This window comes from Aythya ferina (genome assembly GCF_964211825.1).
Source record: "Aythya ferina genome assembly, chromosome: 1".
Lineage (NCBI taxonomy): Eukaryota > Metazoa > Chordata > Aves > Anseriformes > Anatidae > Aythya > Aythya ferina.
Genome location: NC_140296.1, coordinates 190,970,003 through 190,997,922, shown reverse-complemented (window position 1 = coordinate 190,997,922; position 27,920 = coordinate 190,970,003). Strand labels below are relative to the sequence as shown.

The window sequence follows — 27,920 nt, the reverse complement described above, 5'->3', positions numbered from 1 at the left end:
TGTGTGGTAAATATCTTTAATGCAAGGACTCTGGGGAGCAGAGTAAGAGGGAGGGTGGTTTGAAGTCAAAACACAGCTCAAGAGACATGAAAGCAGCTTTCCTCTTTGTGCTACACAAACCTGTCTCGAGGTAAACAGTTGCCACGCTTTCTAAACCAAAAATGATTAACAATTACGGACGGCTTAACCTCGTGATACCTATTGTGCAAAGTCCTCCGTGGATGTTTGGAAACAAACAAATTATTTGGGCTTTTTTTGTCATCTTTGATGATGGAGAAAGCACAAAGGGAACCCCAGGTGCACGGGCTTAACTTCATCCTTGGTGGTTGCCTTGGAGTAAGAGGAATTTCCCCACCTGGAGCCCCTTGGGAATTCAGTGTTGGCCAAGCAGAGCCACCTTTTGATCCGATGATGGTTGAAACAGAGTTTACTTGTTTTCTCCCACACCTCTGAAGAGCAGCAAACCAAAGGAAGGTAACGATTTCATGACAGTGACAGCCACTTCCAGCATTTCACACACATAAAGCAATTAACAGGAACCTGGTTCTGGTGAGTCACCCTCTTTGCTTTGACTCATCTCCATCACCACTCGTCACATGCGAGTGGCACGGGACAGACCCCGCATGGCTGATGCTGTCTCGTGAAGGCAGTTACAGCAAGCTGCTCCTCAGGCATCCTGCCTGCTCCTTCGTACCTGGGTGCAGCTTCCACCCACACACGGGCACATCCTGCACGCCAGGTTTGTCCCCATCCTGGTTTATTTCATCCTCCACCTTTCCTAAAAACACTTATTCCCTGCCGTGTGCTTCAGACGAGACAAAGTAGGGGGAAAATAGGACAGGGCTCAAGGTAGCTCTAGATAAGATGACGCCTCAACCACCAGCAGCCTTCCTGGAGCCTCTCCGTTCCCTTTTCTAGCAACAAGCCTACTGGTGGAGCTGCACCAGTCTTTGCAAAGATAGAAACTTCTCTTTTTTGAAGCGTAGCCAGAATTATGAGCACAATCCTCTGAAGCCGGAAAGGTTTCCTGAAGTGTGAGAGAGGCCACGGACCAGCCTTTTATATTCTCCCTCTTTGTTCAGATCAGGAATTTGCAATCCAAATCCCAGCCACACCAGGGCAGGCAGTGAGCCCAGCCACTGTGAGTAAGAAGCATCTTAAAGAGTTCACGAGGCTGCTTGCCAAGGAGCTGCTGTGAGACAAGGTGAGCGCAGCTTAAAAAGAACTGCATGCACATAATGCCATTAAGATAGCAAATAAGAAACCTGTCCTGCAATGCACAGGAATGTGATAGTTACCTACTGCTCCCCTACAGCTGCAAAGAGTCCTTGAAATATTAACAGGGTTATCAGCATGCACTTATCAGTTACAGTAGTGCCTAGATAACTCAGAGGACCGAGCCAGAGCATATAACACATCCACTTTCTCAATGCAAAATCCTTATTATCATGAAATTTACCTTTTTAAGCCAGCATTTGTTAAAACTCTTATTAACAAAACCAGAAAGGCAGCAACCTACGGGGAATGAAGAACTAAATTAATTCAGCTGTTTGTTTCTGCATTCATTTGTAACAATATTTTCTTGGACTCTGGGTGTTTCCAAGATACGTGCTTTTAAACATGCTCACCAATTCTCCTGTGGTTTTGCAGTTAGCAATACAGGTGCATTTCACACCACAAAACCCGTGGTAGGTTCAAGCTGTAGGCAGAACTTTGTGCAGATGAAACCCGGGAGTTTTGTACCCACAGAAGAGCTGTGAGTGCTGACACACTCACCTACATGGGCTAGGTGCTAACCACTGTGCAAAGAGCACTGGAAGAAACTCTCCCCAAGTCCAAGTCAATGTGTCCATAAGCCAAAAGGACTTTCTAGAGACTTTCTTCCTTCCAGAAGAGACAAAAACCCAAACGTGGCCAAACATACATAATCTCCTGTAATAAGAAGTAGCAGAGAACCCACCAAGCTGAGGGCAAAACCTAAGCCCACCTAGTTGCTGCCTCCTCCTTCACGCCAGCCCTGGCAGCCATCCAACCATGTGCTGTACTCTTCTGGCACAAAGGAATAAAAATTTGATTTAAAAAAATAAAATAAAAAAGGAAAAAAAAATGGTTTTTAGACATTGGTTGTGCATGCATGGCAGCCAGCCCTTAGGTTATCTTGGTCCCATCTCTTGCACTGCACTGGTACTCATCTGATACTTCTTCAAACTGTTTTTTTCCACTGTCAGAGGGTTTTTTGGTTAGTTGGTTGGTTCATTTTAATTAGTACTTTGTTTTTTTATCAACTTTCACCCCCTTTTGCCACTGTGCTACTGCCTCTGATACTCCCTTGACACACCAAGATATTTCTTCTTGCTAAGTCAGAAGTCTGGCTTCTTTTCTTTTTCTTCTTCTTCTTCTTTTTTTTTTTTCTTTTTTCATTTTTTCTTTCTTTCCTTTTTCTCCTTTTTTTTTTTTTTTTTCTAATGGTGGACTGCCTTTTCAGCAACGTGGTGCGTGGCAACAGCTCAGCACAAGGTCACCCAGGTACTGGGAAGGGTAGGACTGCCGCAGCCAGAAGCAAGATTCGCTCAGATTTGCTGCAACTTGCAGCCTGTGACATTTGTGAGCAACTTCCAGACCCATTAATTTACCTGCTGAACCACACTGCCTTGTGGATTCTTTATCTTCTTTTGATACCAAGTTTAGGAAAAGACAGCAATGCTGCTATCAACAGACAACAGCTCACACAAGCTAAGGCAGTTCAAAGGGCTAATGCATTTGCAATTTGTTAATGTGTGTGTTTAATTTCTGCAGCAAAAAGAGAATGGGAAGGAATTTTCCCATCAATGAGTTCAATTTGCTATTCAAGGAAGCTTCTCAAGGAAGTGTGTTCTATATACATAATATTAATCATCAACTATCAAGCGTTCCTTAATTTATCAAGCTTCATCTTAATCCCAGCTACGTTTCTTTGGATCCCTTCACAGAGAGGTTGCTCCACAAATCTGCTTCCCTAAAGGTTTCAAACTGCCTACTAACATCCCACCTAAATTTACTCAGAGTTTTTCTTTACTCAGACTTTTTCTTTACTTTAAACTCCCATGCTCTTAGCTTTACTTTCCATAAGTAATTCAGAGACGTAGGCAGAGCAATCAGAGTCTTCCTTGGCTTTTATTCTGCAAAACGAAAGACACAATCTTCTGCCATGAACTGTACCTCCAGTGAAACCAAATCTCTCTTCCCCAACTTGTCCTCTTCACAGCATACATTAACTTTTCTAGAATGGGAACTAGCAGAACAGTACAGACATGAGACATCAGCGATGCCTGGTACGACAGCATGTACTACTTCACTTGCTTTAATAAAACCAGTCCATGTAACAAACCCCTGAAGCTGAAGACCCACGAATGCAGCTGTCCTGTTATTTCCTTCTTCCTCAACCAACTCAGACACACAGACAGGGGTTGAACAAGAAGAGTAAGTTACCTAACCAGTGTAATTTCAGAAAACTGAATAATTTTCCATGCCAGTATGGGATAATCCCTGATTATTCTCCCTTTCCTCATTTTGAATGCACAGCATTAAAAGAAAGATCGCGATTCCCTCAGCATTTTCTATATGCAGTGGCTCAGAAGCAGGGGTAAGAGGCTCATTCAGCCCAACCACGAGGGACCACCAGCAGTCCATCCCACAGGTCGCTTCTAGGGAGATGTTTGCCAAATGGTAATCTTGTTCTTTTCCACATTCTCCTAGTCTTAAAATTAAAGGAGTGCATGTGCCCACAGTGCAGACCTTTGCTGGTGGAGCCACATCTCTGTCTGGGAGGTGGTCTCCGTGTTCCTGGTGGGACCATGGCTTCAGAGGAGGGTGATGTATCTGGCAGGGATTAATCCTAAGGAAGAAACACTTAGAATACTACTTAATTAGGAGGAGGGCTATGTCTCCAAAGACAGAGCATATCATACCCACGTAGCAATGTATTACTTTTTAAAAAATGTTAGCATTGCCTCTACATAAGTGGCAACACACTGAGATGCAAAAGGTGCTGAAATGCCATCACACAGAGGCTAATATGTTCCAAGAGATTTCACGACTCATAAATTATCGAAGAGAAAATTAAATGCTACGAAATCCCTCTGAACAGAAATGAAAAATGAATTAAGGCATCTAACAAGGAACAGAAGCAGTGGCAATTTGTTAGTGTGGGATTATTAACTATTGTGCTTTCTAAAATTGAAACAGCACCCTGAAGCTCTAATGGACTGGCGTCTCACTCGAGCAGCAACAGCTCCTGGCTGCAAACTGGTGCCCCTCTGCCTCTCCCACCGCTCCCTGAGGATGGAGTGAGTGCCACATGGCAAAAACTCCTGCATCCCATGACTGACCCTAGAGGCATCAGGAAGAAGGCACAGGCTGCCCAGAGAAGCTGTGGATGCCCCATCCCTGGAGATGTTCAAGGCCAGGCTGGATGTGGCTTTGGGCACCCTGGTCTGGTGGGAGATATCCCTGCCCTGGCAGGGGCTTAGAATTGAGTCATCCTTAATGACCTTTCCAACCCAAACCATGCTGTGATTCCACAACCCAGCCAGCTTGCTGCTGACTGCCAGAAGTGGGAAGTGTGGAAGGATCACGCTTGTTAAAACCAAGTCAGAGCCTTACTTTCAGTAATCACTGCACAGTAAAATGGAAAAGTACTGCAGAGAGGAAAAAGCACTGGAAAGGTGAGTAAGGACATGTGGCCCTAAAATCATCAGGCTGAGCTCTCTGCTGAATAAACGGAGGGAAGCAGTGACCTCAACAGAGCCCTACCTGGTGAATGAGAAAAGAATATGCCTTCCCAGGTATTGGGCAACATCATGTAATAGGAGTAATGTGGCACAAAAACCAACACTAGGTATTTCACAACTGCAGAAATCTCAGGCTGATTTCTTTGAAATTCAGTTTCATCACCTGAATAAAATTTAATTAGTCTTTTCTTATCATTAGCCATGTATATAACTTCTTTGAAATACCTTAAAACATACAATATGCCAACCTTATGCAGTGCTAACCCAGCAAAATGTCATCCTACATGATCAGTTTGGGATGTACAGAGCATGAGTTAAGTTGTTTACCTCAAGGGACAGTTTTCAATCTGAGTAGCACCAGCAACCAGGCCTGGGGGAAAGCTTTCCAATCAGCCAAAGTCATCACTTTACTTTCCCTTTAGGCCTTGAAAGAGCAACAGGATCCTGTGACAGCTCAAGGGTGATCAAGAAGACAACAGCAGAAAGGAGGGAGTAACCAGCACCACTTCCAAGCAGGCAAAACTGCTTCTTCTGGAGGATTTCCCGCAGAAAACAAAGGTATTGATGCTAGACTGCCACCCATGCTCTGAAGAATTTGGATAATTTTATCTAATCATCTCAGCACCTCATTTCAGAGCAGCCTGATGCATGTTCCCGCGCCAGGGAATGAATCAGCCATCTCGGCTTAAGAAATTCCCGACGATCTGGCAAAGGGACGTATTTTAAAAGCAATTGTAGAAAAGTTTGTAAAATTCACTCATCTAAAACAAGCTCACTGCATGCAATACAAAAAAAAAGTCCTCATTTCTCATTCCTCACCTGAGTTTATTGCTATTAATTGGTCATATCCATCAATGCTGCTGGTAGTAAATAGCAATTTCATAGTCTAAAGCCTTTTAAAGCTGAATGAAGTCCCAGGCACTGCTGTTAGCTGAGCTGTAAGGGAGACGAAGCATGAAGGCATCAGCTGCATGTGGCAGCAAAACCTCGATGGTACCACCACCACTTTATAGGTAATGTTAGTATTGTTAAGTATTAATCAAATTTAAAAGCTAACAATGTAAGGTAGCCTTGCATGTAGAAGCTGTAAGTTACCCTATCTTACCTAACTTTGCAAAAACACACAGAAATTTGCCCACATCACTTCAACTCTTAACAAATCCTTTTCCAAGGAGCCTGCAAAGCCCACCAGAATGAACCAGCAGGTTTGGTGATCTCAAGAACTGGAGTTAAAATGGGATTTAAACTCACAGGCAATTATCTGCCAGATGGGGAGCTCATCATGTAGAGCACACACTGCTAAATTATCCTGTGTCAATACAGGGAGGCCAGCATCAGAAATACACCCCACGGGAAGGGAAAATAAGCAAACCAAGGGGTTAGCTCGACCAAGACATCGCTGCCAGGAGATCTTTACTGCATGTGTCATGACAATGTCGGCTAGCTGTAGCGTCAGTGAGCACATTGCGGGAACAGCCACAGGATCCCAGCAACAAGCAGGAACACGTTGGTAATTACCAGCAAGTCTATCATCACAGCAAACTGCAGTGAGAAAGAGAATTAAACGGTAGGTGAGGATGCCTCCAACTCTGGATGTTTAGCAGCGTTATTTAAGTCTGATCACACGAACCCTTCTGTAACTGGCCCTTTCATTAGTCAACGTGGGGGCTTCTCCACATAAAAGCAAGCCAGAGGAAGCGTTTTTTAAAGTACATCTACAAATAGTGAAAGCCAGAAAGCAAGCAAATCAGCCCTGATCGATAGGAGAGCACTCCCTGCAGAGCCCTGGGGTTCCTGTTTCTGCCACCTTTGAGTTCCCAGGTGGGAAGATCCAAGTCCCTGGCTACAGCCAGCGCTGACCTAGTCCTGATATGGCCTGAACATCTCATGCTCCAGCATTTATGGCAGCTAAAACAGACCCCAGCAGCTTCAGGTCAGGGCCAGGCTGCCTACACTGGGGCTCTGCTGAAGCGGAGGTGCCCAGACACAGGCCGTGAGCCAGGAAGCCTCGCCGGCGCGCGGCAAGTGTCAGCATGAGCCCAGAGCTTATGGCACTAACCCAAGAGATGGGAAATGTGAGGCCCACAGCTGCTTCTCTATCTTATTTGGTTCCTCTTTAATGCACAGCACAGTAAGAACTCTGAGATCAAGGCCTGGAGCCCGGCCCATCTGTGCCCTCGCTAAGTGTCCCGATCGCTGTGCTGAGTGAAGAGCCCGGGCTGCAGCGGGATGGTATTTCAAGTGCTCCCACTTTATAGGACACTTGACTGCCTAAATCAGGATACTGCTCCAGAGAGCGGACACCTAGCAGTGAGGCACCGTGGCATGTAATAGCTAGATATGTAAGTTTTCTCCTGGATCTGAGCTGCGAAAGGTGCCAAGCGCCTCTTCCCAGCCGCGCTGAGAGAAGTTCGGCCACGCAGCCACGCCTGGTGCTGTCTGCAGGCTGGCAGTCACACGCTGCCAGAACAAACAATGGTCTGGTTAATGTGTGACAACTTTTACAGGATTTCAGCTAAATTCAGACAGCTATATAGAAACAGACAATACAGCTGGGGTGTTAAAAGGCCCGCTTTGGAATGACACCCAGCAGGATGAAAGCTGGAAGCACGTGAGTAATGAGGGGCTGGGTCTCATGGAAAACACAAAAGTGCCATGACATGAATTCAATCAAATACACTCAATGACTGGCTAATATCAGTTTTGAATAAGGTCAAGGACTGTGACCTGGAGCTCACACTGACGAGGCCACAGCTGGGGTGCTGTGCCCAGTCCTGGGCAAGTACAGACAGTACAAGACAGACGTGTACACAGGTGAGAGTCCAGCAAAGAGACATGATGAAGGGACTGAAGTACCTCTCCTATGAGCAGAGGCTGAGAGAGCTGGGACTTTTCAGTCTAGAGAAGAGGAGGGGACCTCATCAATGTAAATAAATGCCTGAAGATGCAAAAGAAGATGCAAAGAGGACAGGGCCAGGCTCTCTTCAGAGCACAGCTTGGGAGACAGGAGGTGCTGCCTGAACACCAGGAGTACTTCTGTGCTGTGTGGGTGACAGAGCACTGGCACAGGTGGCCCAGCAAGGCTGTGTATCTGCTTCCTTGGAGACCTTCAGAAGCTGCCTGGACATGGTCCTGGGCAGCCTGCTCTGGGTGTCCCTGCTTGGGCAGGGCTTGGAGCAGCTGGCTCCAGAGGGCCCTGCCAGCCTCAGCCTTTCTGTGATTCTGCCCCGAAAGAAAAGAGTGAACCCAACAAACCAAGCAACTTTTTGAACCCACGGTACATGCTTCAGTGGCCCAGCAGCTACTGAGAATCACCTTGATTATATTTGCTCCTTTACCAACATTCATTCTTCTGAAGACTTCTAAACCTAACTGTCCCTTGGGATTTAGCAGCAAAGACAGACTACTAGATGCTGGTCAACATGCCTGTGAAACTAAATTTGATGACATAGTCAGGGTCCAGATGGTTTTGCTTCTCCCTGAAACTGGATATAAACCGCAGACTCCACACTAGGAAAGAGATGCAGTGTTGACAAAGGTTGTTAACAATGGCCTTTCCTTCTCTCTCCCTCAAAAAGTGTTGAAATATTTTGACCAGATGTGTCATTTCCAAAAGTGCTAGAGATCTGATGGAATGTAGCATCCATCACACATTTGGCAATGGTGTTGAAAACAGATTACTTTTCTTTGTATTTGATAAGCATAACGTGTCTATGTTTATTATGTGGTCCCCTGAGGATGTATTACAGGTTTACCATTTCATTTATTTGCTTTTTCTGTACTTGGCAAGTGTAAATAGTAGAATAAATACGAAGGCAGTTACAGCTTAGCAGCATTAATGGCTTGTTGAAACAAAGTCCCAAAGTCTTCCTTTCTCTACAGCAAATCCTACTTTTCTGTCCAATTGCTTTTTTTTTTTTTTTTTTTCCCAAGTGCAAAGATCACCTTTCTGAAGTATTACAGAGTTTTAGTTCTTTGTTGAATGCCAAATTCCCATAAAAGCATATTTTTCCTCTTCGTACACTTGAACACCTGAAAACATTTAAAGTATATCCTAACATTACTCATGGCGAAACATTTTCCTGCTTGCAAGTTATAGCCTCCCCCCATTCTTTCTATCTAGTCTGCTAAGCCTGTAAATACGGGTAGTTTGCTGTAACAGAAATAAGTACAGTCATCACTACAAAAGAAAACTAACCCTTCCTTCCTGGCACGTACAGTCAGGGTGGGTTCACCCTGCTGGGCTTTGGCCAAATAACAACAAGGCAATTAGCCCAAGTCACTCACCTGTGTTCCCTCTTTAATCAGGGGGGTGAGGTGAGCACCTCCAGCCCACAGCCCTCCTGCCTAGCGACTAATCGTGGGTGGGACCTACATGTTTTACCTTATTTCTCTCGGGGGTGGTGCCACGTGACATAAATCTGACCATCAGAAACAAACTGTGCCTTTGATTATGCTATTTCAGTCCAACAAAATCAACAAGTTGCAATGAAATCTAAACCTAAGGCTATGCATCCATGCCTTATAAACAATTGTGTGAGACTAATCCTCACCAAACAAACAAGAAATCACTGAATGATGGATTTCAAAATTTTCCATGAAGATTACATCCTGCCCCTGTTTGGAAACTTGTGTTACATCTATAAATAGTTCTGTGTTTTTCAACACTGGAAAAAGAGCTGCACTGGGGGAAAAAGCAGTAAAACTGTCACTTGTCACAGGAACGCAAAGTGGCAAAACTGAATTTAATCAGGTCTTAGACATTCTTTCTTTCAAGTGGACAACTACTGTGAACAAGGCTTTGAAGAACTGAGCCCCTTGTCAACTTGTTCTGTACTATGCTTTAAGCAATCTTTTGGCAAAATGGTCTTTAAGAAAGGAGCAGAAAACAAAAAAGCCAATTACTCATAAAGGACAGAATTGGCATAATTGTTTCTTAAATGTCAAAGTAGATGTCAGAGTAGTTTGAGTACTATTTTGCCTAAAAACATTACCATTCCCCTAGAAACTGGGACAGAATCATTATAACATGAACAATTGCCAAAAAGGCTCATAAGATCTGATCTGAGTATCTTCGGCTCTTTTAACCCTTCTACATTTCCTAGTGGCTCTCCATTGATATTTTTGGAAGTACAAGTCTATATGCCAAAGGAAGCCAAGAGAGTTGCCCAAATCCTGTAAGTTAGGCAATACCGACTTAAGCACAGAAATTGCATTATCTCAAGCACTCAAATGAAGCAAGTCTGACCCCACCAACTGGCTCTCAAAATCCTGAGGGCTTTTCGAAGTGAAGGAGACGGGATGGAGAGTGTATAGATCGCGTGTTATGACTGACATTTGATCCTCCCCTGTCTCATCTTCTATGCATGAGCGTCACAGCTAGAGTTGCCTCTTAAATATTGAACAGGTATTTGTAGCACGTAGGTTTAGAAGAGGTCTCTGCTTCACATTTGCTCGTTTCCTGTCCAGAAAATGAAATCCAATGGGGGGTCCAATGAAATTGCCTTGCTTGTACCGAGGCCCTGCTATAGTGCAGTCACTGCGGTCTATACCCCAAATAACCAGATGCACGTGAGCTCAGATATACCTATGTATGCAGCAGATACACATCTGGCTGCACTGTAAACACAGCATGGGTGCTGCGTGCTTTCCTACCCAGAAGGGCAGCGAGTGTCCTACCTACCCTCTCTAAAGCCCAGCATTGCATTTCTCAGTCATGTCTTGTCTGACGCGTCACTGTGAATGGAGGTGTCTGAGAAAATCCATTCAGCTCAAAGATGGGAGTTTTAAGATATTGGGAATATGTGCTGCAGGAAAACAGACCACTCAATGAGCAAGTGTAAAATTATACACTTTATCAGCAGCCAGCTACTTCCTCGGGTTAGGATGTTGGAGATAATAAAGTATAAAATGCCACTGCTTCACATCACCTGCTTTCCTCATGACTACTTCTACTGCATGCTTGCTATCATCCTAACATCCAAACCTAGAAAACCGTTCCTTTATTCTAAACAAAAGGTTCTTTTGTCATTACCCTTTACTACAATTCAATATTTATTCTGTATGGGACCCTTGGCAGTCGGCTTCACAACCTCTGCCTAAAACAATTCTGAACCGCAGAGAAACGTGGGACCAGAACAGAACACATAGGGATTACTCCCAATCCCCAGGTGTAAATCACTTGAAGAAAAAGCATTTCATTAACTTCTCAGAAGGAAGAAAATCACAAGTGAATACAGCAAGGAAACCAATTCATGAACAAACCCTGAAGCTTAAAAAGCAATCCAGAAATAATAATAATAATAAAATTACAAATCCAATTTAAAATGGTTATTATCACTATCTCCTCATTTGCAAATAACTTGAAAATAGGGGAAAATAAGTTTTCCAGGTAGTATTTCTCTAATTTTCATTGGGGTCTCCTCAACATACGGCCAGGTTTAGGCTAAGTTGCCTGTCCCCAGCAGCTGTCCCTGGCACCCCTGCATCTCCATCAACCAGTTTCCCATCTGTAGAAAAGACATGTGTTATCCTACTTTATATACACATTTTTTTGTGTGTCAATTTTCAGGGACAGCAGCAATGCTGCTACATGCCAAATTCTGAGTTTGGTCCACAGACACAGGTGTTTTCTGGTTTGGGTACAGCAGTTTCCAAAGGAGGAGATAAGTGATGTGTTTTCATTGATTTTTTGTCGTGTTTTTCTCTTCAGGAACTGATTGCAACCCCTGGTATTTACAGTTCGAAGTTTCACTGTGTGGCATGAGGTTAAGAAGTGCCATCTGTATGTGCTTCAACCACTGAGATACACCAAGGTAGAAACATCTTTTTAAACACTGTGTAACCAAAAAATGGGTGTGTAGAGCACACACAAACAGGGAGAAACAAACATTTTTAGAGAGAGCTACTTTTATAGTAGCTTTTTAGCTAGTTTTATAGTAGCTTTTTCTGAAAGAAGCTGATGGACAAAACTGTCTGAGGTAAAACATCTCATTTACTTCCCAAGGTATGGTGTGGTAAACATTTCTTTTTTATAACTGGAGATCACTATTTTAGCAAAGAAATTGCTTATTTACTTTAGCTGCAGATAACTTGCTATTTATTTACATGCAGAAAACACCTTTTATCTCAGTAAAAAGTTTATTTTCTCAGTCAGACTTCTATTAAATATTTTTGCGCCCGTAGCCATAGACGCTTTCCTGTCTCTGGAAACAAAAATACACCACTCCTATGAAATCCAGGAACGAGGTGGAAGGAAACACATACGAAAGCAACGAGGCAGCAGCAGCAGCAGCTTTTTATCAGCTGGACCAGATCATACAGGGGAGGAGGGCAAGTCTCCCACCCGTGACTTCTTTTACACGGGGGCAAGGAAGGCCTCAGGTAGCCGCAGCAGCCTGGTAGCTCCCCGACTTTAAAAGGATGGTCTTTATTTTGGATTCACTTTTTTAGGAACACAAACGTAAGTGTTCAAAAGCACTGTGTAAAGGCTGCTAGCCATTATTTCCCATTTTATACACAAAGCAATGACCATGGGCAGCAAACACACAGCCCAGGGTTTCACGGCCTGCTGCTTTCGCAGTGAGGCCACTTGTTGCTTCCTCCCTGGCCTTTGCAGGCCCCTGGCTGCCCTTTTTCCTTCCCTTGCCCTCATGCTGGATGCACACATGCAATGCAAGCACAGGCAGGGCTGCACAAGCTCCCCAGGAACAGCCAAGTGCAAAATCCCTGTTCTGTCAGGAAATGTGCTCTGTAGGAAAGCCGCACCTCCACTAACCGAGGGGAAGGTGCAGGGAAAAGCAGGGAGGGAGCATCCTCTCATTTCTATAATCCCGTAATTGTATAACCCGCAGGGTTTGCATCAAAGCTGTGTTTTAGGTGACATGAATTTACTTCCTTGGTGGATAGGGGAGGCCACAGAGGGTAGTTTGGGTGCCAATCCCTCCTCGATGATACCTAAAAGCGGTCTGGCTCCTCTGCATCCTGGTAGCATCTACCTGCTGACCACCAGAAGCATCTAATGTAGCAGAAGTGCATCAGAGCTGCTTTCTCTGCCCATCTGCACCCCAAAAACAGCCTCAGCAACCCCGTATACCCTCATCCAGAGGTGCTGGAGGCACAGCCTCCCTGAACATGGAGACAGGAGATCAGCACGCAGCTTGATGCTCCCAGCCCATATCCAGGGGCAGGGGCATTTTGGGGAGTGGGGCAGGGGAGTGCCAGCTCACACACACAAATAACCCCCCATGCCACATATCTCAGGCACAACCATGGTCTTGAGTTTGTCCCAAGGGTTAAACCCAAGTGTTATGTCTCCTGTTACATTTGTATGGGGAAGGCACAGAGCTGGAGATCCAGGAGCATTAGCATAATGGCTTTTAAATTACAATAATAATGAAGATCCTTTACCAGCACAGGAGTTAAAAATAACAGAAGTTTATCGCACCAGGCAGGAGCTCTATCTTGATTTGTATTTGCTGATAGTCAATAATGTCACTGAATGCCAGTGGAGATTTAAAGTCAAAGAAATGTAAAGGCAATAGTTTAGCTTGCATGGCCCCCCAAATGCTTGGGTATCTACCCCATGCTAGGGAAACCAGCCCATGTGAAAGCACAGAACTGAAGATCACTGCCTTCCAAAAATTACATGTTATATGACATTATTTTACATTTCTCTGGAGCATCCCAAAGCTCTAGCATACACTCAGGTTGACTTGTGCCTGCTCTGTTCCTCGAGGAGGGTGCACACACTTCTATTACGGTGCCTGGGTGAACTGTCACTAATGATGAGCAGGGCTGCTTGTGGCAGTAGCCACAGGTGCAGGCAGAGTGTGCAATGTGACACCCAAGCAAACTCGTGCAGCATCTGTGCACAGCTGAGGCCAGCACCAAGCTGCACAAGCAGGGACCACAGCACAACACTTAACACAGGCCAACATCATGAGACTGGAGCAACATTCAACCAAAGAAGAAAAATCCCAAAGGAAACAGAATCAATTTGGCATTACTGTAAGCATCACTGTGGAATAAAAGTAACCTTTTCTAACAATCCTGTCAATTCAAGTTAGATATTTATTAATAACACTAAAAAGTCACAGACTGACCTATGCATACCAGAACCCCAGAGTAAAATTCTGCCCCCCTGGAAGGCAAGGGCAGGATTTCAGCAGGGTCCAAGTAGTTAACAGAAACCTAATGATGATATGTGCAGGCATGGCAATATGAGGCCAAGCTCTGCCTTCCTGCAGGAAAGCCTGGAAGGTATGAGGGAAACAGGAGAATGTGTCCTTCTAAGTGACCCCAAGCCTGCGCTGCGAGTACCAGCTCCCAGGGCAAAGGGTAGCTAAAAGGAGGGGGCTCTGAGGGATACATTACTAACCCTGTTCACCCCTCGCCAGGTGAAAAAAAAATCCACTGGGTGGAAAAGACCTTTTTTTTTTCCTCCTTATTTATTTATTTATTTATATTTTTCTTTCTTTCCCCAGCAGTACTTGGGGGCTGTGTGAAAGGCTGGTGAGCGTAGGTGCCCACGCAAGGCGGCAGCAGCAGCCAGGAGCGGAGGTGGGCAGCGGGAGGCAGCTGGTGCAGGATGCTTGGGGCCAGTGTGGGATTTCCCTCGGGAGCTGCCATAGCCTGGCCCTGTGCACTCAACCCGGAGACAGAGCTGGGGCACTTGGGGCATGCCTGGAGCGCATCTGGATGAGCTTCATCCCAAAGCGGGCTGGTCCGCTCACTGCACGCGACAGGCACAGAAACCAGAGAGACTCGCTTCAAAAAAGCCTGACTTCAAAAGCTCCCGCTCGGGATCCAGCATGCAAATACCCACACGCCCACGGGAGCCCCACCATCCACATTCCTCCTTCCTCTCCTCGGCTCTGCCTCTGACGGGCTGTGGGGGCACGGCCCTGCAGGACTCACGACCTCAGCGTGGGTCTACACATGTAGGGCCTACACACTTAGGGCCTACACACGTAGGGCCTGCCAAGGGCAGCCCACGGCCCCACGCAGTGCTGAAGGTGTTTACTTTAGGTGAAGTTTTAAAAACTGCCACTCTCAAGTTTTTTTTAGACGAATCCTCTCAGTTTTCTTGTTTTTTTTTTTTTTTTTTTTTTTTTTTTTTTTTTTTTTTTGTGACTTTTCAAGTTTTGTTTATATGCATGAGAACAAAATTACCATTCTTACTCAAACAATTCCCAAATCAAACCCAAGGATACTGGGCTTAGCTACATATCAAAGCCTCACAGTGATTGAATTGGATGGCACGGCTCCTCACCAGCCTCACGCACACTCACATGCCTCATCAGCACAACGCAGCTCTAGGTGGAAACCAGATTTTTACAGCAGCACTGTCACTTCCGACTCGTATATAGATCAAATTCCCCAAGTTCATAAAGAGCGCAAATTCCTCCCTGACCTGCACAGCAGCTGCGTGCAGGGCAGGACTTTGTGTTTGTCTGGGTTGAGAGGTTAATGGCTACTGCATAGACACGTTTTTCAGTTAACTTGCAGGTCATTTTAGCAGATGATTTGCAGGTATTTTGCAATGCTTATAGATAACCAGGTGGAGCTCTGTCTGAGCTTTTTTTTTTTTTTTTTTTTTTTTTTTTTTTTTTCTTCTTTTTTTCTTTTTTTTTTTTTTTGACTGTATCAGATAAACCAGAGAAAGCAAGCAGGTGAAAGTTTCCTGGATACAATCACAAACTGCAAGACTCCGCCCTTCTAGTTTCCAAACAGCCAGCTTCTCGAAACAAATACCACAGGGAGCTCAGTGCTTGTCGGAATTACTACAGACTCCTACTCATGAAAAGCCTTATTTCAGTTATCTCAGGACATGCAGCAGACAGACAGATCAACATCGCAGAAGAGCTGCAAAGTTCAGACCTTCACCCAACATGAGAACGATGCAAAGCTCCAAGCATTATAAAACCAGAGGTCTCCAGTCCTTCATGTCCCTACCTGAGACTTCATGCACCTAAACTGCAGTCAGACTGTTCCTATAATCTATTTTTCTGTCCTGAATACTCTCTTCAGTCTAACAAAATGACTTCTCCAAGCTCCTTGCTCCAAGTCAAGTTCTTATCTTCTGCTATTAGCTCAAGAGCTACTGGTTTGGGCAGACAATGACCACGCAGCCACCTGAGCATTAATCCAAATGTTTTTTTAAGGCCACAAGCCAGTTGCTTGTTTTTTCTGCAAGTCCTCACAGGACACAAAAACGGCATTTATGAGCTAACTTACCACCTCAGCTGCCCCCCAGCATTTTGTAAGAAATAGGAGTCGCTTGTCAGGTGACGCACCCCCACAAATTCAATCAGTGCAGTTAATATCACTTTCATTTTCCTGAAGCAAAAAGGAACACAAGCCTGCAAACACAACAGAGAGCACGGCTCTGTCCCCTGAGGCCCCGCCGCACTTAATGACTACTTACAGTAACAAGCACTGCCAGGATTACGCCACAGTTTGGTATTTTTTTAATACAATCCTCCAAAAAAGAAGCATCTCCCAAAGTGTCGTTCTATGTGCCTAGTACTTGCAGCTATTTTATGCAAAAACGAGTACAAATATTAGCTTTAGGGTTGCACGGGGAGGCAGCGAGGAATGTATCTGGTTATAACGTTTGAAAGTCAACAGAAGTATGGGATCAGGTCCACTGTAAACTTTATAGAGTGGCACCTGCAGAGGAAATTACTCATAGCATGATTGATGCCACAATTAGAGGCATAAAAAGTAATTCCATGATAAACAAGCGACAGAGCAGAAAAAGAATATCCTAAGAGCGTATGCATGCTCACATAAAAGCACATATTGAACAGTCTACCTAACAGAAGAACGAGTTTTCACTGACACACACAAGTTCTCCAAGGCAGAAAATCACACAATACTCATCCCTCTTCGCCCCCACAACACTGGGATCTCTCAGTGCTGATTTTGGTGCTGTTGGGCCATTATCTGCCCTTCGCTCCGAGGCAGCAATCCCAGAGCAATGAGCCAAGTTACACAACTATTTCACAGCCTCATAGCTTCAAGAGTCACCGTGTCCCACAGCGGCACGGGCCAGCAGCACTCTGCTGGTCAAACCAGCACGGCCCCACTGGCCTCACATCTACCCAGGCCATGCCATCAGGGACTTGAGCCAAAACCTAAGGATTGACCAGCCAAACCTCCCAGTGTGCAGATGAGAATATCAACTGGCCTATGTCTTGTTAAAAAAGCATAGATACAAAATCTCACCCTTTTTTTAAAAACAAAAGAGAATAGAAGGGTGAGAGGAGCTGGTTCTCCAAAGCCATCACGTCTTACCAGTCGTAGGCTTAACCCCAAGCACTACAGATACATGCGCATTCCCTGCATCTTTACAAGTTAGGTTAGTTACTCCCTTTATGCAACCACATCAGAAAAGCTTTAGCCAAAGTACCACCTAAACCGAGGGAATATATACCCCCCACATGTATTATTTACCCTCGTGATCCACATTTACCAAACAACTTCAATGCACCACTTCAATGCACAGCACATGGGCTCGATACATTTTTGTGGTTCCTCTCCAAGAACTTCACAGATAAATTGCTGCCTCAGGAAACTGAAAGCTGCACGTTAAACTGCTAGTAGCTGATTTCTGCCCATGCCCCCACGCTGGTCCAATGATCAGACACTTTATGAACCTCGAACGCTTGCTTACCTGAGACCGACACTTTCATGAGGGCTTCCAGGGGCCTATTGTTGTCCAGATCTCGACTGAGTTTGAGTTCCCCAGTGGCAGAGTCCAAAAGGAGCAAGTTTAATTCGTTGCCTTGCACAAAGGTGTAGGCCAGGCTGTCAGACACATCGGGATCATGAGCAGGGATCTTGCCAATCACGCCAGAGGGGAAGCTGTTGGACTTGTTGGTCACGTAGTTGTTGAAGAGGATCTGGAAGTCCTGCAGCACCGGCGGGTTATCGTTCTGATCCAGGAGGCGGATGTGCACGGTCGCCCGGCTCACAAGAGGGGCCGAGGTGGCCTGCACAACAATCACGTACTCTGTCCGGCTCTCGTAATCCAGGTCCATCAGGGCCGTGAGGTCTCCATTCAGCAAGTCTAGCTGGAAGACCTCGGGGATGTTGCCCTCTACTATCTGGTACATGATCTGTGCGTTGGTCCCCTCATCAGGGTCAGCTGCGCTGATTCGTGCCACAATAGAGCCCACGGGGCTGTTTTCCTCCACAAAAATGTCAAATTCATCCTTCTCAAAGACAGGAGGGTTGTCGTTAATGTCCAGCACAGTCACCTGGATATCCACAGAGGCTTTCAGGGGTGGGCTGCCCCTGTCTACAGCAAAGGCCCGCAGGCTGTAGACAGCCACATTCTCACGGTCCAGCTTGCGTAGTGTGCGTATCACGCCAGAAGTGGGTTCGATGTAGAAGTCTCCATCTCCATCATCACCGCCCTGGAACGTGTAGAGGAGACGGCCGTTGAGGCCCGAGTCACGGTCAGTGGCCGAGAGCTGCAGGACGCTGGTGGAGAGAGGCACGTCCTCGAAAACTGAGCCCTGGTAGCGGTCGCGCAGGAAGCGGGGCGCGTTGTCATTAGCATCCAGGATGAGGATCTCGACGTAGGTGGTGTCCGATTTCTGGGGGATGCCGTTGTCATGGGCTGTAATGGCCAACGTGTAGGAGGCTTGGTCCTCATAGTCCAACTCCATCAGGGTGGTGATGGTGCCGGTGTCGGGGTCGATGCGGAACTGGGGGATGTTATCATCCAAAATGTAAGTGATTCTCGCGTTCTCCCCCGTGTCTTCGTCGGTGGCACTGATGGTGACGATCGAGGTGCCAATGGGCTTGTCCTCACTGACGCTCACCGTGTAGTGGGAGCTCTGGAAGACCGGGCGGTGCGTGTTGGCATCCGTGACATTGATGAAGACCTGGACGGTGTCAAAGCGAGTGCCGTCAGAGGCAGTGACTGTGAGCACGTACTGCCGTTCCTGCTTGTAATCCAGGGGCAAGGCCAGCGTGATCAGGCCCCCTCCGCTCTGACTGGTGATGGCAAAACGGTTCCTCGTGTTGCCACTGGTGATCTGGTAAGTCACGACACTGTTCACGTCCCTGTCCACTGCCGTCAGGGTCAGGACGCTGCTGCCCACAGCTGCGTCCTCGTTCAGCCTGAGGTGGTACACCTTCTCGGTGAAGGTGGGGTTGTTGTCGTTCACATCCAGGACGGTGATGGACACGCTGGCCGAGGAGGTCATGACCGGCACGCCGTGGTCCCTGGCCTCCACCCCAAAGTGATAGTTCTCCACAGTTTCTCGGTCCAGCTCTGCGGCCACCGTGATCCACCCCGTGCTGTTGTTGATCTGGAAAGGGAACCCCGAGTCACCCGCCGCAGGGGCACCCCCAGCAGGCGGTGCCATCTCTATGAGTTTGTACTCCAGGCGCGCGTTCTCCCCAGAGTCCGCATCCACGGCCTGGATGTGCAGCACCGAGTAGCCCAGGGGAACGTTCTCCAGCACCGTGGCCTGGAAAGGAGTGCTGACAAAGATGGGGGCATTGTCGTTCACGTCCACGACCTGCACCGACACCATGCCACTGGAGTTGATTAAAGGAGGCCTGCCCCCGTCCTGGGCTTTGATCCGGAGCGTGTACTCCCTAATAGTCTCATAATCCAGAGGGTTGATCAGGTCGATGGCACCGGAGAAGGAGTGGATGTAGAACTGACCTTTGAGGTTGCCGCTCACGATGCTGTAGTGCACCTGGGCGTTGCTGCCCCGGTCCCGATCCGTGGCCTGCACCTGCAGTATCTGGCTGTTGACCGGGGCATCCTCTTGCACCTGGACCAGGTAGCGCTTCTCGCTGAACTGGGGGTAGTTGTCGTTCTCGTCCTCGACCGTGATGTGCACCATGGCCGTGGCGCTGCGCGGTCCTGGATCCTTGCCCTGGTCGTTAGCTTCCACCACCAGGTGATACTCAGAGACCTCCTCGCGGTCCACCGGGGCTCGGGTCCTCACAACGCCCGAGCGTGGGTCGATCTCAAAGACCCCATCGCCCGCTCCCGGCTCCAGCAGGCGGTACAGCATGTTGGCGTTGGCCGGGGCGTCGCCGTCGGTGGCGCGGATGGTCAGCACCTCGTAACCCACCTCCAGGTTCTCCCGGATGCTCTCCCGGTACTCGGGCTGCTCAAACACCGGCTCGTGGTCATTGGTGTCGCTGACGGTCACCGTCAGGTAGGTGGTGGCCGAGCGGCGGCGCGGGGAGCCGTGATCGGAGGCGGTCACCTTCAGCACGTGGGTGTCCTTCGTCTCCCGGTCGAGGCTGCGGGCGGTGACCACGCTGCCCGTCTGGGCGTCGATGGAGAAGTAATCGTTGGAGCGCTCGTCGAAAAGCGCCTCCATGGAGTACGCCAGCCTGCCTGCTTCCCCTTCATCGGGGTCCTGGGCCCTCAGCACGATGACGGCCGTGCCGGCGGGCTCGTTCTCGGGGATGGACACCTGGTAGCTGGGCAGCTGGAACTGCGGCGGGCTGTTGGGGCTCCTCGCCCGCCGCGCTCCCCGCCGCCCCCAGCTCTCCGCACCGCTCCGGGGTGGCGGGGGGCAGCCTGCCGAGACCCCCCCGGCTCCGGGGGGCTCGGGGACCCCCCGCCGCCGGGCTCGCCGCGGGCAGAGCCCCCCACCTCGGGGCTCGGCGGGGCCGGGGGCTCGGCGCAGCGCGGTGCCCGCAGCCCTCAGGTGCCCGGCGGGCGGCAGCGCGGGGGGCTCGGGGGCGCGGCGCCCCGCAGCCCCCGGGGGCAGGTGGAGGAGCGGGGCGGTGCGGGGCGGCCGCAGCTCCCCGCCGCCCGCCGGGGCCAGGGCGCAGAGCAGAGCGGCCCAGGACACGCAGGAGGCGGCGGACAGCCGCGGCATCTCCGGGGCTCAGGAGGCAGAGACGGCGGGCAGGGGGCTGCCGCACAATCCATCCACCCGCCGGGCTGCCCAGCCGCCCTCATCCATCAGCCCCGGCCGCCGCCGCCGCCGCCTCCTCCCGGGCTCCTCGGACGCCCCGTCCCGGTGCCGGTCCCCGTCCCGGTGCCCGTCCCCGTCCGCGGGCGGCGGGTTGGAGAGCTCCAACTTTTCCACCTTCAACTTTGAAGTGAGTTCAAAATGGCTCCTCTCCTCCTCCTCCTCCTCCTCCTCCTCCCGCTGCTGCTCCCGAGAGGGCGATTAGCATAAACCTGCTGCTCGTCTCCTTCTCCAAAAAAAAAAAAAAAAAATTAAATACCGAAGCACTCCCCCCTCTTTCTCCTCCTCCTCCTCTTCTTCCTCCTCCTCCTCCTCCTCCTCCTAGGGCGCAGCGCCCCCTCGGCGGGGCCGCCCCACGGACGGCTCGGTCCCGCGTGGTCCCTGCGGCCACCCCGTCCCCTTCCCGTCCCTGTCCCCGTCCCTGTCCCTTTCCCCGTCCCCGTCCCGTCCCCACAGCTCCGCGGCGGCGCGGGGGCTGCCCGGGGCGGGGATTCCCGACGGCCCCGCCCGGCCCCTCCCGGGTGGGGGCCGGGGGCCGGATCCTGCCCCCGGGGGCTCCCGCCCCGCTCAGCTCGGCGCCGGGCTCCGTGCCCCGGCCGGGCTCGGCACGGCTCGGCTCCGGGGGCAGGAGGAGGGAGAAGGTGCCCAGGGTGGCCGCGGAGCGAGCGGCTGGCTTCCCCGTGCGGCAGCCACCTGTCGCCTCGGGTTTGGCGTTTCAACCGAAATTAAAGGGATTGAAAAATAACTAAACGCAAATAAAATATATAGAGTGAAAGAAAAGAAACGTGGGATCGCTTTGCAGAGCGAGGGTAACTCCGGTTCCCCCCCAGCCGGAGCTGCGCTGTGCGCTCCCCGCCTTTCCCGGGGCTGCCGCTTTGCTGGAGAGCAGCAGGTAGGACCCGGAGCCTTCAACTAAAGATTTCTTTGGGGCGACTGCAAATAACGCACGAGCTGCAAAGTTAGGCAGTTTGCGAGCAGAAGCAAAGCCAAAGCCCAACGTTTCGCTGTTGCCCCGGTGAGCGCGGTGTCGCTCCTCTCTCTGACTTTCCGACGGGCACTTTCCGTCGCTGTGATTGCGCTATCCCCGGTGGGTTTGCAATGTTCCCGTTGGGTTTGCAGCATCCCCGTTGGGTTTGCAGCGTCCCCGTTGGGTTTGCAGCGTCCCCGTTGGGTTTGCAGCGTCCCCGTTGGGTTTGCAGCGTCCCCGTTGGGTTTGCAGTGTCCCCGTTGGGTTTGCAGTGCTCCCCTGTGGACGCCCGGCCCCATCCCCGCGGCTGCGGCGTCCCCTGCTGGGGGCGGCCAGAAGCGCGCAGGTTGCGCGCCCGCGCTGCCAACCGCAGCAGATGGAGCAGGGAGCTGGGAGAAAGGAAAAAAAACGGGCCACAAATGCCAAAAAATGCCAGCAATACCAAAAAAGTGATGGCTCAGTTACAGAGAAAGCCAGCAAGAGGCAAGCGAGAAGACACCGAAGGTGCCACACCGCATTTCTGCGATGTGCTCTGCCCCGTGTAGGCACGACAGCAACTTTTAGGGCAAGTTGTTGCTCTTCGGATTAGGCTTTTCGAGATTAGGCTGTTCGGCACTCATGAGAAAGCTGTGTAAATTTAAAAAAAAAAAAAAAAAAAAAAAAAAAAAAGAGAGATTCTTTCAACTGCTTTTTATCCCCGGAACTGCATTATTTCAAGGAGGAGGGAAAAAATGGATTATTGCCAATATGTCTGTCAGGAAATAAAAAAAAGCTTTATAAATTGCAGTTTTGGAAGGTGTTTAGCTGATTCAGCTTTACTCCATCAGATTTTTTTAAATGGAATTTAGAAGCTTAGTTGCCTTTTCTGATCCTCTGATGAAAACAGTAGTTCATGAAAAGGAAGAGGAAGAAAATAGGTTCAAAAGGAATTAAAAATAACTTCCCCATTATCACATTTGAGTGCATGTAGTGGTGCCTTTTATACTCACAAAAATCAAACAACTCATGCTGTACTTGATTTAATTCATATCAACATTAACTTGGCATCTGGATAAAAAACACCCTGGTGTTAAGTCTATGTTTTTCTCTCTTCATGCAATACTGAATGCCCACATCTTGAAGATTTTTTTTTTTTTTTTTTTTTTTTTTTTTTTTGTGTTACAACACAATCCTTCTCTACAGGTTTTTTAATGTGAGTTCCAAGTACTTGTTTCAGGAGTTTTTATTAGGTTAAACAGATCCACAAGAAAAGAATGTTTAAACTTTTTTCTTCCCATTTTATTGCAGCAAGAGGCAACATCCAAGAGTCTGGAAAGGGAAGATATTGTAAAAGCATTTGTATGAAACTAATTATGAACATAATTACACAAAATCCTCTGTTCTGCTCCTTTTGTGTTACTTGCCTGCTTCTTTCTTGGAGCCACTTGCCGAGCAGTTAATTTTCTCTTGTTTATCTGACGTTTCACTGTTTTCTCATTAATTACACAATTCCTATTGTTCCGAAGCCCTTTCACGCATTCTACCACTTGTCATATAATCGTGCTGTAAAAATGTATTTCAAATGCTAAGCAGTAAATACAGTATTCAAATGCAAGGTCGACTCGTTGCCCTGGTGAAAGGAGTGGCTTATTTAACACATGGCAACTCAAATCTTTTCAGAAAATGGTGAAATGTCCCTGCCTGTCCCAATACTGCTCTGTTAAAACTGGGGTCATCGCTTGGGCAGGGGTCAGGCCTGGACCCATTCCTTTTTGCTGCTCTTTCTGTGGGGTCTTGCTTCCAGAGGGTCGGAGACGGTAACGGTGAAAGCCAACCACTGGTAAAGGAAACTCAAGGTGGGGATGAAAATCAGAATTATGTTTCATGTTTTGGCTGGCAGGTTTTCAGCAAAGGCTGATCCTTCAAAGAAAATTAGATACTCCCTTTGGGTCTCATTCCTGGTATTAACTGTCCTTTTCTATAGAAGGAATCACACCGACATCAAGACGATGGGAGACTTCCATAAAAATATGTAAGTGGGCGAGGTTTTGCCTGACCCTTTGTTTTCTTGGTACCAACTGATGACATGTTCATTTCACGGTTCAAAAAATGCTCTGTTTCAACTTGCCTGGGAGTGGAGTATTTCAAGCTTCTTTCCAAAGTGAATTTAAAACAAAACTGAGATGCTAAAAAAGAAAAGAGATTAATATATATATATATATATATATATATATATATATATATATCACTGTTACCCAGATCCATTCAGTGCTCAGCGCAACAAAAAATAAATTAAACTTCAAGAGATTTTCTTAAAACTTGAGGTTTAAAAGAGCAGGGAAAAGACCCTGTGAGTAGTGGGGAGAATTGCTCGTTGTTTTAAGTTCTGCTGTGAGATCTCCAGACCAAAGGAAGAGGAATGTGGAGCTGGAGTTGCCTGTGTCTGGGTCTGACAACAGTTTTTAAGGCTGATTCAGCATATCATCCATCTTTGTGAGGGAAATTGTTCTCTCGTTGCAAGAAAAAGGAGCTTTTCTCATCTCAGCCCATTAGAACATCAAGAGAATGCTTAAAAATTCATGTACATTAATTCTGTGTTACAAACAGTTCACTTTTTTTAAGAATAAGAGGGGTGAAAACCTTCCTGTCATGGGAATTTTCAAGTGTATTGCAAACAGGTAATGTGTGGCGTGCCCCCCAGCACTCAGTGGTTTTATCTGCCTAATTTTTGCTTGGGGAGGGGCTGCACATATGAAAAATTATCCTCAGGTTTAGGCATCCGTGCAACACAAACTATATCTTGTACAGGATCTACATGTACATAACGTTAAACATAAATTTATACCTGTAACTTGTATTTATAACTGCATTTACTCACTTCGCAAATGCCCTGGTGATCTATTCCTGCTAAAGTAACGCTCTGAGAAAATAATGTTAGAAACCACAACAGCCAGTCATAAAGAAGCCTTTAACCACACTTTATTCATCAACTTTCCAATTTTCCAACACCTGTAGAGAAAATACAAGCTTTATGCCATACGTGAGGAGTGCATAAAGCTAAGTTCTGTAGGGGAACATTATCATCTCGGATACAACTAACAACACATTAGACGTGCAAACAAAGTGTGCCTGAATAACAAATAACTTGCTAGCTTTTAGGCCACCTGTTGGTGGGTCCTGATATCTCCTGCCCTGGACGTTTAGTTTGGCAATGAGGAGCCATTTCTGCTCAGAAAGAGCAGTCAGGCACTGGGACGGGTTGCCCAGGGAGGTGGTGGAGTCACCGTCCCTGGGGGTGTTCAAGGAGAGGTTGGACGTGGTGCTTGGGGACATGGGTTAGTGGTGGCACTGGTGGTAGGGGGTGGTTGGACCAGGTGATCTGGGAGGGCTTCTCCACATTAATGGTTCTGTGATTCTTTGTTTTCCAGGATCTCACACCAGCACAGATTGGCCTGCTGGGATCCCAGATGAAGTCTAACAAAAAAGAGAGAAGCAAACTGGGACGTGACACCTGTGCTGCTCCCCATGTGCCCATGGCAGCCAGAATCCAGTCCTGGGGAGGATGCAGGTGCCCTCCTAACACCACGTGGCGTGTGTTAGGAGGGCACCTACTGCCCTTAACATCCCCACCACGCGTGGTTGGGAGCCCCAGCCTGATGCTGACCGGCTCCTCCACAGCTGGGGCACCACGTGAAAGTCTCCTCCTGCCCGAAGCCCCAGCAAGAGACTGGGACCCAGTGCGGTGTGTCAAACTGGTCTGAGCACCAGGGCTGATTGGCAGGAAGAGTGGTTACCTGTGGCATCACTCCAGTGGGTTCATGCTGGATAAAGCCAGCATTTTAGACAATTGCTCTAATCGCTAGGAAGAAGCACGACAAAAGTTGGTGTATGGATGGGCATTTGGACCTCTAACTCCCATGGGAAGCTGTTCCCTTTCCAGTCCAAGGAGTCTCATATGAGCAAAAGTTATTACTTCTTTCACCTTTCGTCTGAGTTTATTTCGAGAACTGAAGAATTAGTTGGAGCTCCGTGAGATGAAATCTGAACCTTCACCTATTGCAGGAACCACACAGGTTTGGAAAGGTTTCAGAAAACACTTCTGTTGCTAACAGTAATTATTCTTAAAGTCAAGAGCAGATTCCAAAATGCTGGGATCCTTCTTGCAGCAACAATGTTCAAGGCTTCTTGGCTGTGTGTAGCTTCTATTGTGTAGCGAGAGGAGAAACAATTTGGAGCTGTTAGGCAGGGAGTTTGCTTTAGCCTATCACATTGCTGCTTCTTTTAAAATCCTCTGTGGAGATAGCAGTGATTCGGTGTTGTAACTTGTTTATTTCCTTAGACTTAATACCATCCATTTATAATTTACCCTAAGGAGCTCAGCTCCACCCTTCTCAAATACTGTAGCCTGTGAATTTCCTCACTCCAAATAGGTTTGGTATTCTTTCCCCTCACTTACATTAGCTAAAGGTTGAACTAGTTAAAACATGCAAACAGACAAATACACCAATAGAAGAGCAAATCTCATGCCCAGAAGTTGCACGGCAGCTAAGAGCAAATAAAGTCTGAGTGTGGCTCGACTCTGATTTATGGGAAGACTGAGGTGGTGAGGAGGCGAATGCATCGTAAATGCAGTCCTAAAAACACTCTGTAACAGCAGAGTATGCCAAAACTGATGCTCCAGTTTAAATAAGAGATGTGGAAAGCCCTGATTTATAGATTTGTATGATGTTCTTACCTCAGAACCATAGGATCATTCAGGTTGGAAAAGACCTTCAAAGTCACCAAGTCCAACCATCAGCCTGACCTACAGAGACCCATCACTAAACCATGTCCCTCAGTGCCACATCCATGTGTCTCTCAAATACCTCCAGGGATGGGGACTCCACCCCTTCTCTGGGCAGAGTCTCGTGCTGTGCAACCAGGTCCAAAATCAGCTCTGGTGGCTTTGCCCAAGAGGCTCAGATGAGTTTGCTGAGGGAGCAGTCCCTTCTCCCTAAATGAAGGAGCAGCACGACAGATGTGCTTGCTTTGCCAGCTCCTGATATGTAATCGGGGGATTAAGGGACTAGTTAATAAGAAAAGAGTGTGGAAGACAGACATATTTACCTGGGCTAAGAGACAGGACTGGAACAGGTGGGAGTCCAACACTGCCTTGCAGAAATTGTGTTCTTGTGGCACAGGAGCATCAGGAGCAATGAGGTGACATGTAAGAGGGAAACTAGACTGAATATTAGGGTCCCAGTTCTGGTACAGAGGGGTTTCTGTCTGTGAAGCAGCCTCCCAAAGGAAAGAGAAGAAGTACTGCACAGGACTGCACAACGTATTTGTGATGTAGGGTGTGTTCCGCTTTTACATAGGGTATGGATATTGAGTTTGGATACTCTCAGTTTCTCCTCTAATAATTCCTAAAGCTCTATTTACCCTTTTGGCACACATTTGATACCAAAATGCTGTTTTCCAGAGATTTGAATGTCTCCAAAATCTTTTTTTTTTTTTTTTTTTTTTTTTTTTTTTTTCTGGCTATAGCATTGCATTAGTAATATGTATTATTATGGAGCTAACATTAGGATTTTCCCATCATTTGCCACAACTTTGTGCTTCTCGGTGCAGCATCACCTGCCATTAGGTTGCCCGTTCACTCAGCGCTGCAAGATGTGTTGTCACCCCTCCAGAAGCTGGTTAGATTTGATAGCATCAGATTCATCCATCCCGGGTATTTCTGTGCCATCCACACACCCTCCTGTGCAAATCTTTCCCAGAAAAGGGGACCACTGCTCTGCAGCAGAGCCCCCTGCTGCCTTTTCCCGTGAGCTCTCCGTGCCCTGACTGCACTCAGACACAGAAGCCTTTACACAGAGAAATAATAAAAAAAAAAAAAAAAAAAAAAAAAAAAAAAAAAAAAAAAATCTTGCAAGTCTTTATTAAAAAACGTATCTAAAGAATGTCTGGTGGAGAAGCATGAAGGCAGAGTGAAAGCCAAGGCACCTTCAAATGGGTCTGAACTGCTGCTTTCCAGAAATTCAATTACATTCAAAGACAAAGTGTTTCGGGCTTTTATGGGAAGAAGCACACAGCTGTAATGAAACACTTTCAGGCAGGGGATTAGTCGCACTGCTGGAAAAATAAAATCATGGACCGAAATGCTTAACAAGAGGATATGAAGTCAGCGTGGCAGGTTGCTCATACAACAGCAGTGGCTGAGACCTTGCGGCTGTCTCAGCAAAACACTGGGAGTGTGAC

General features: G+C 47.6%; 1 protein-coding gene and 1 long non-coding RNA gene across 6 annotated transcripts in view; one reads left to right on the top strand and one right to left on the bottom strand.

The window, feature by feature from the left end:
* CELSR1 (cadherin EGF LAG seven-pass G-type receptor 1) overlaps window positions 1-20,926 on the bottom strand; it is a 161,010-nt gene extending 140,084 nt beyond the window's left edge. For 4 of the 5 annotated variants that reach the window (XM_084506384.1, XM_084506386.1, XM_084506388.1 and 1 more), the window contains exon 1: window positions 17,449-20,926. In XM_084506384.1, the coding sequence (XP_084362510.1) occupies window positions 17,449-20,638 (3,190 nt within the window). In that variant the 5' untranslated portion in view covers window positions 20,639-20,926. The remainder of the gene's footprint in view (window positions 1-17,448) is intronic. The other variant, XM_084506387.1, reaches the window with a different exon arrangement.
* Window positions 20,927-21,274: 348 nt separating this feature from the next.
* LOC311430006 lies at window positions 21,275-27,543 on the top strand. Its single transcript, XR_014688495.1, has 3 exons — window positions 21,275-21,626; window positions 23,665-23,712; window positions 25,109-27,543. It is a non-coding gene; the product is annotated as an uncharacterized lncRNA (long non-coding RNA).
* Window positions 27,544-27,920: the final 377 nt, after the last annotated feature.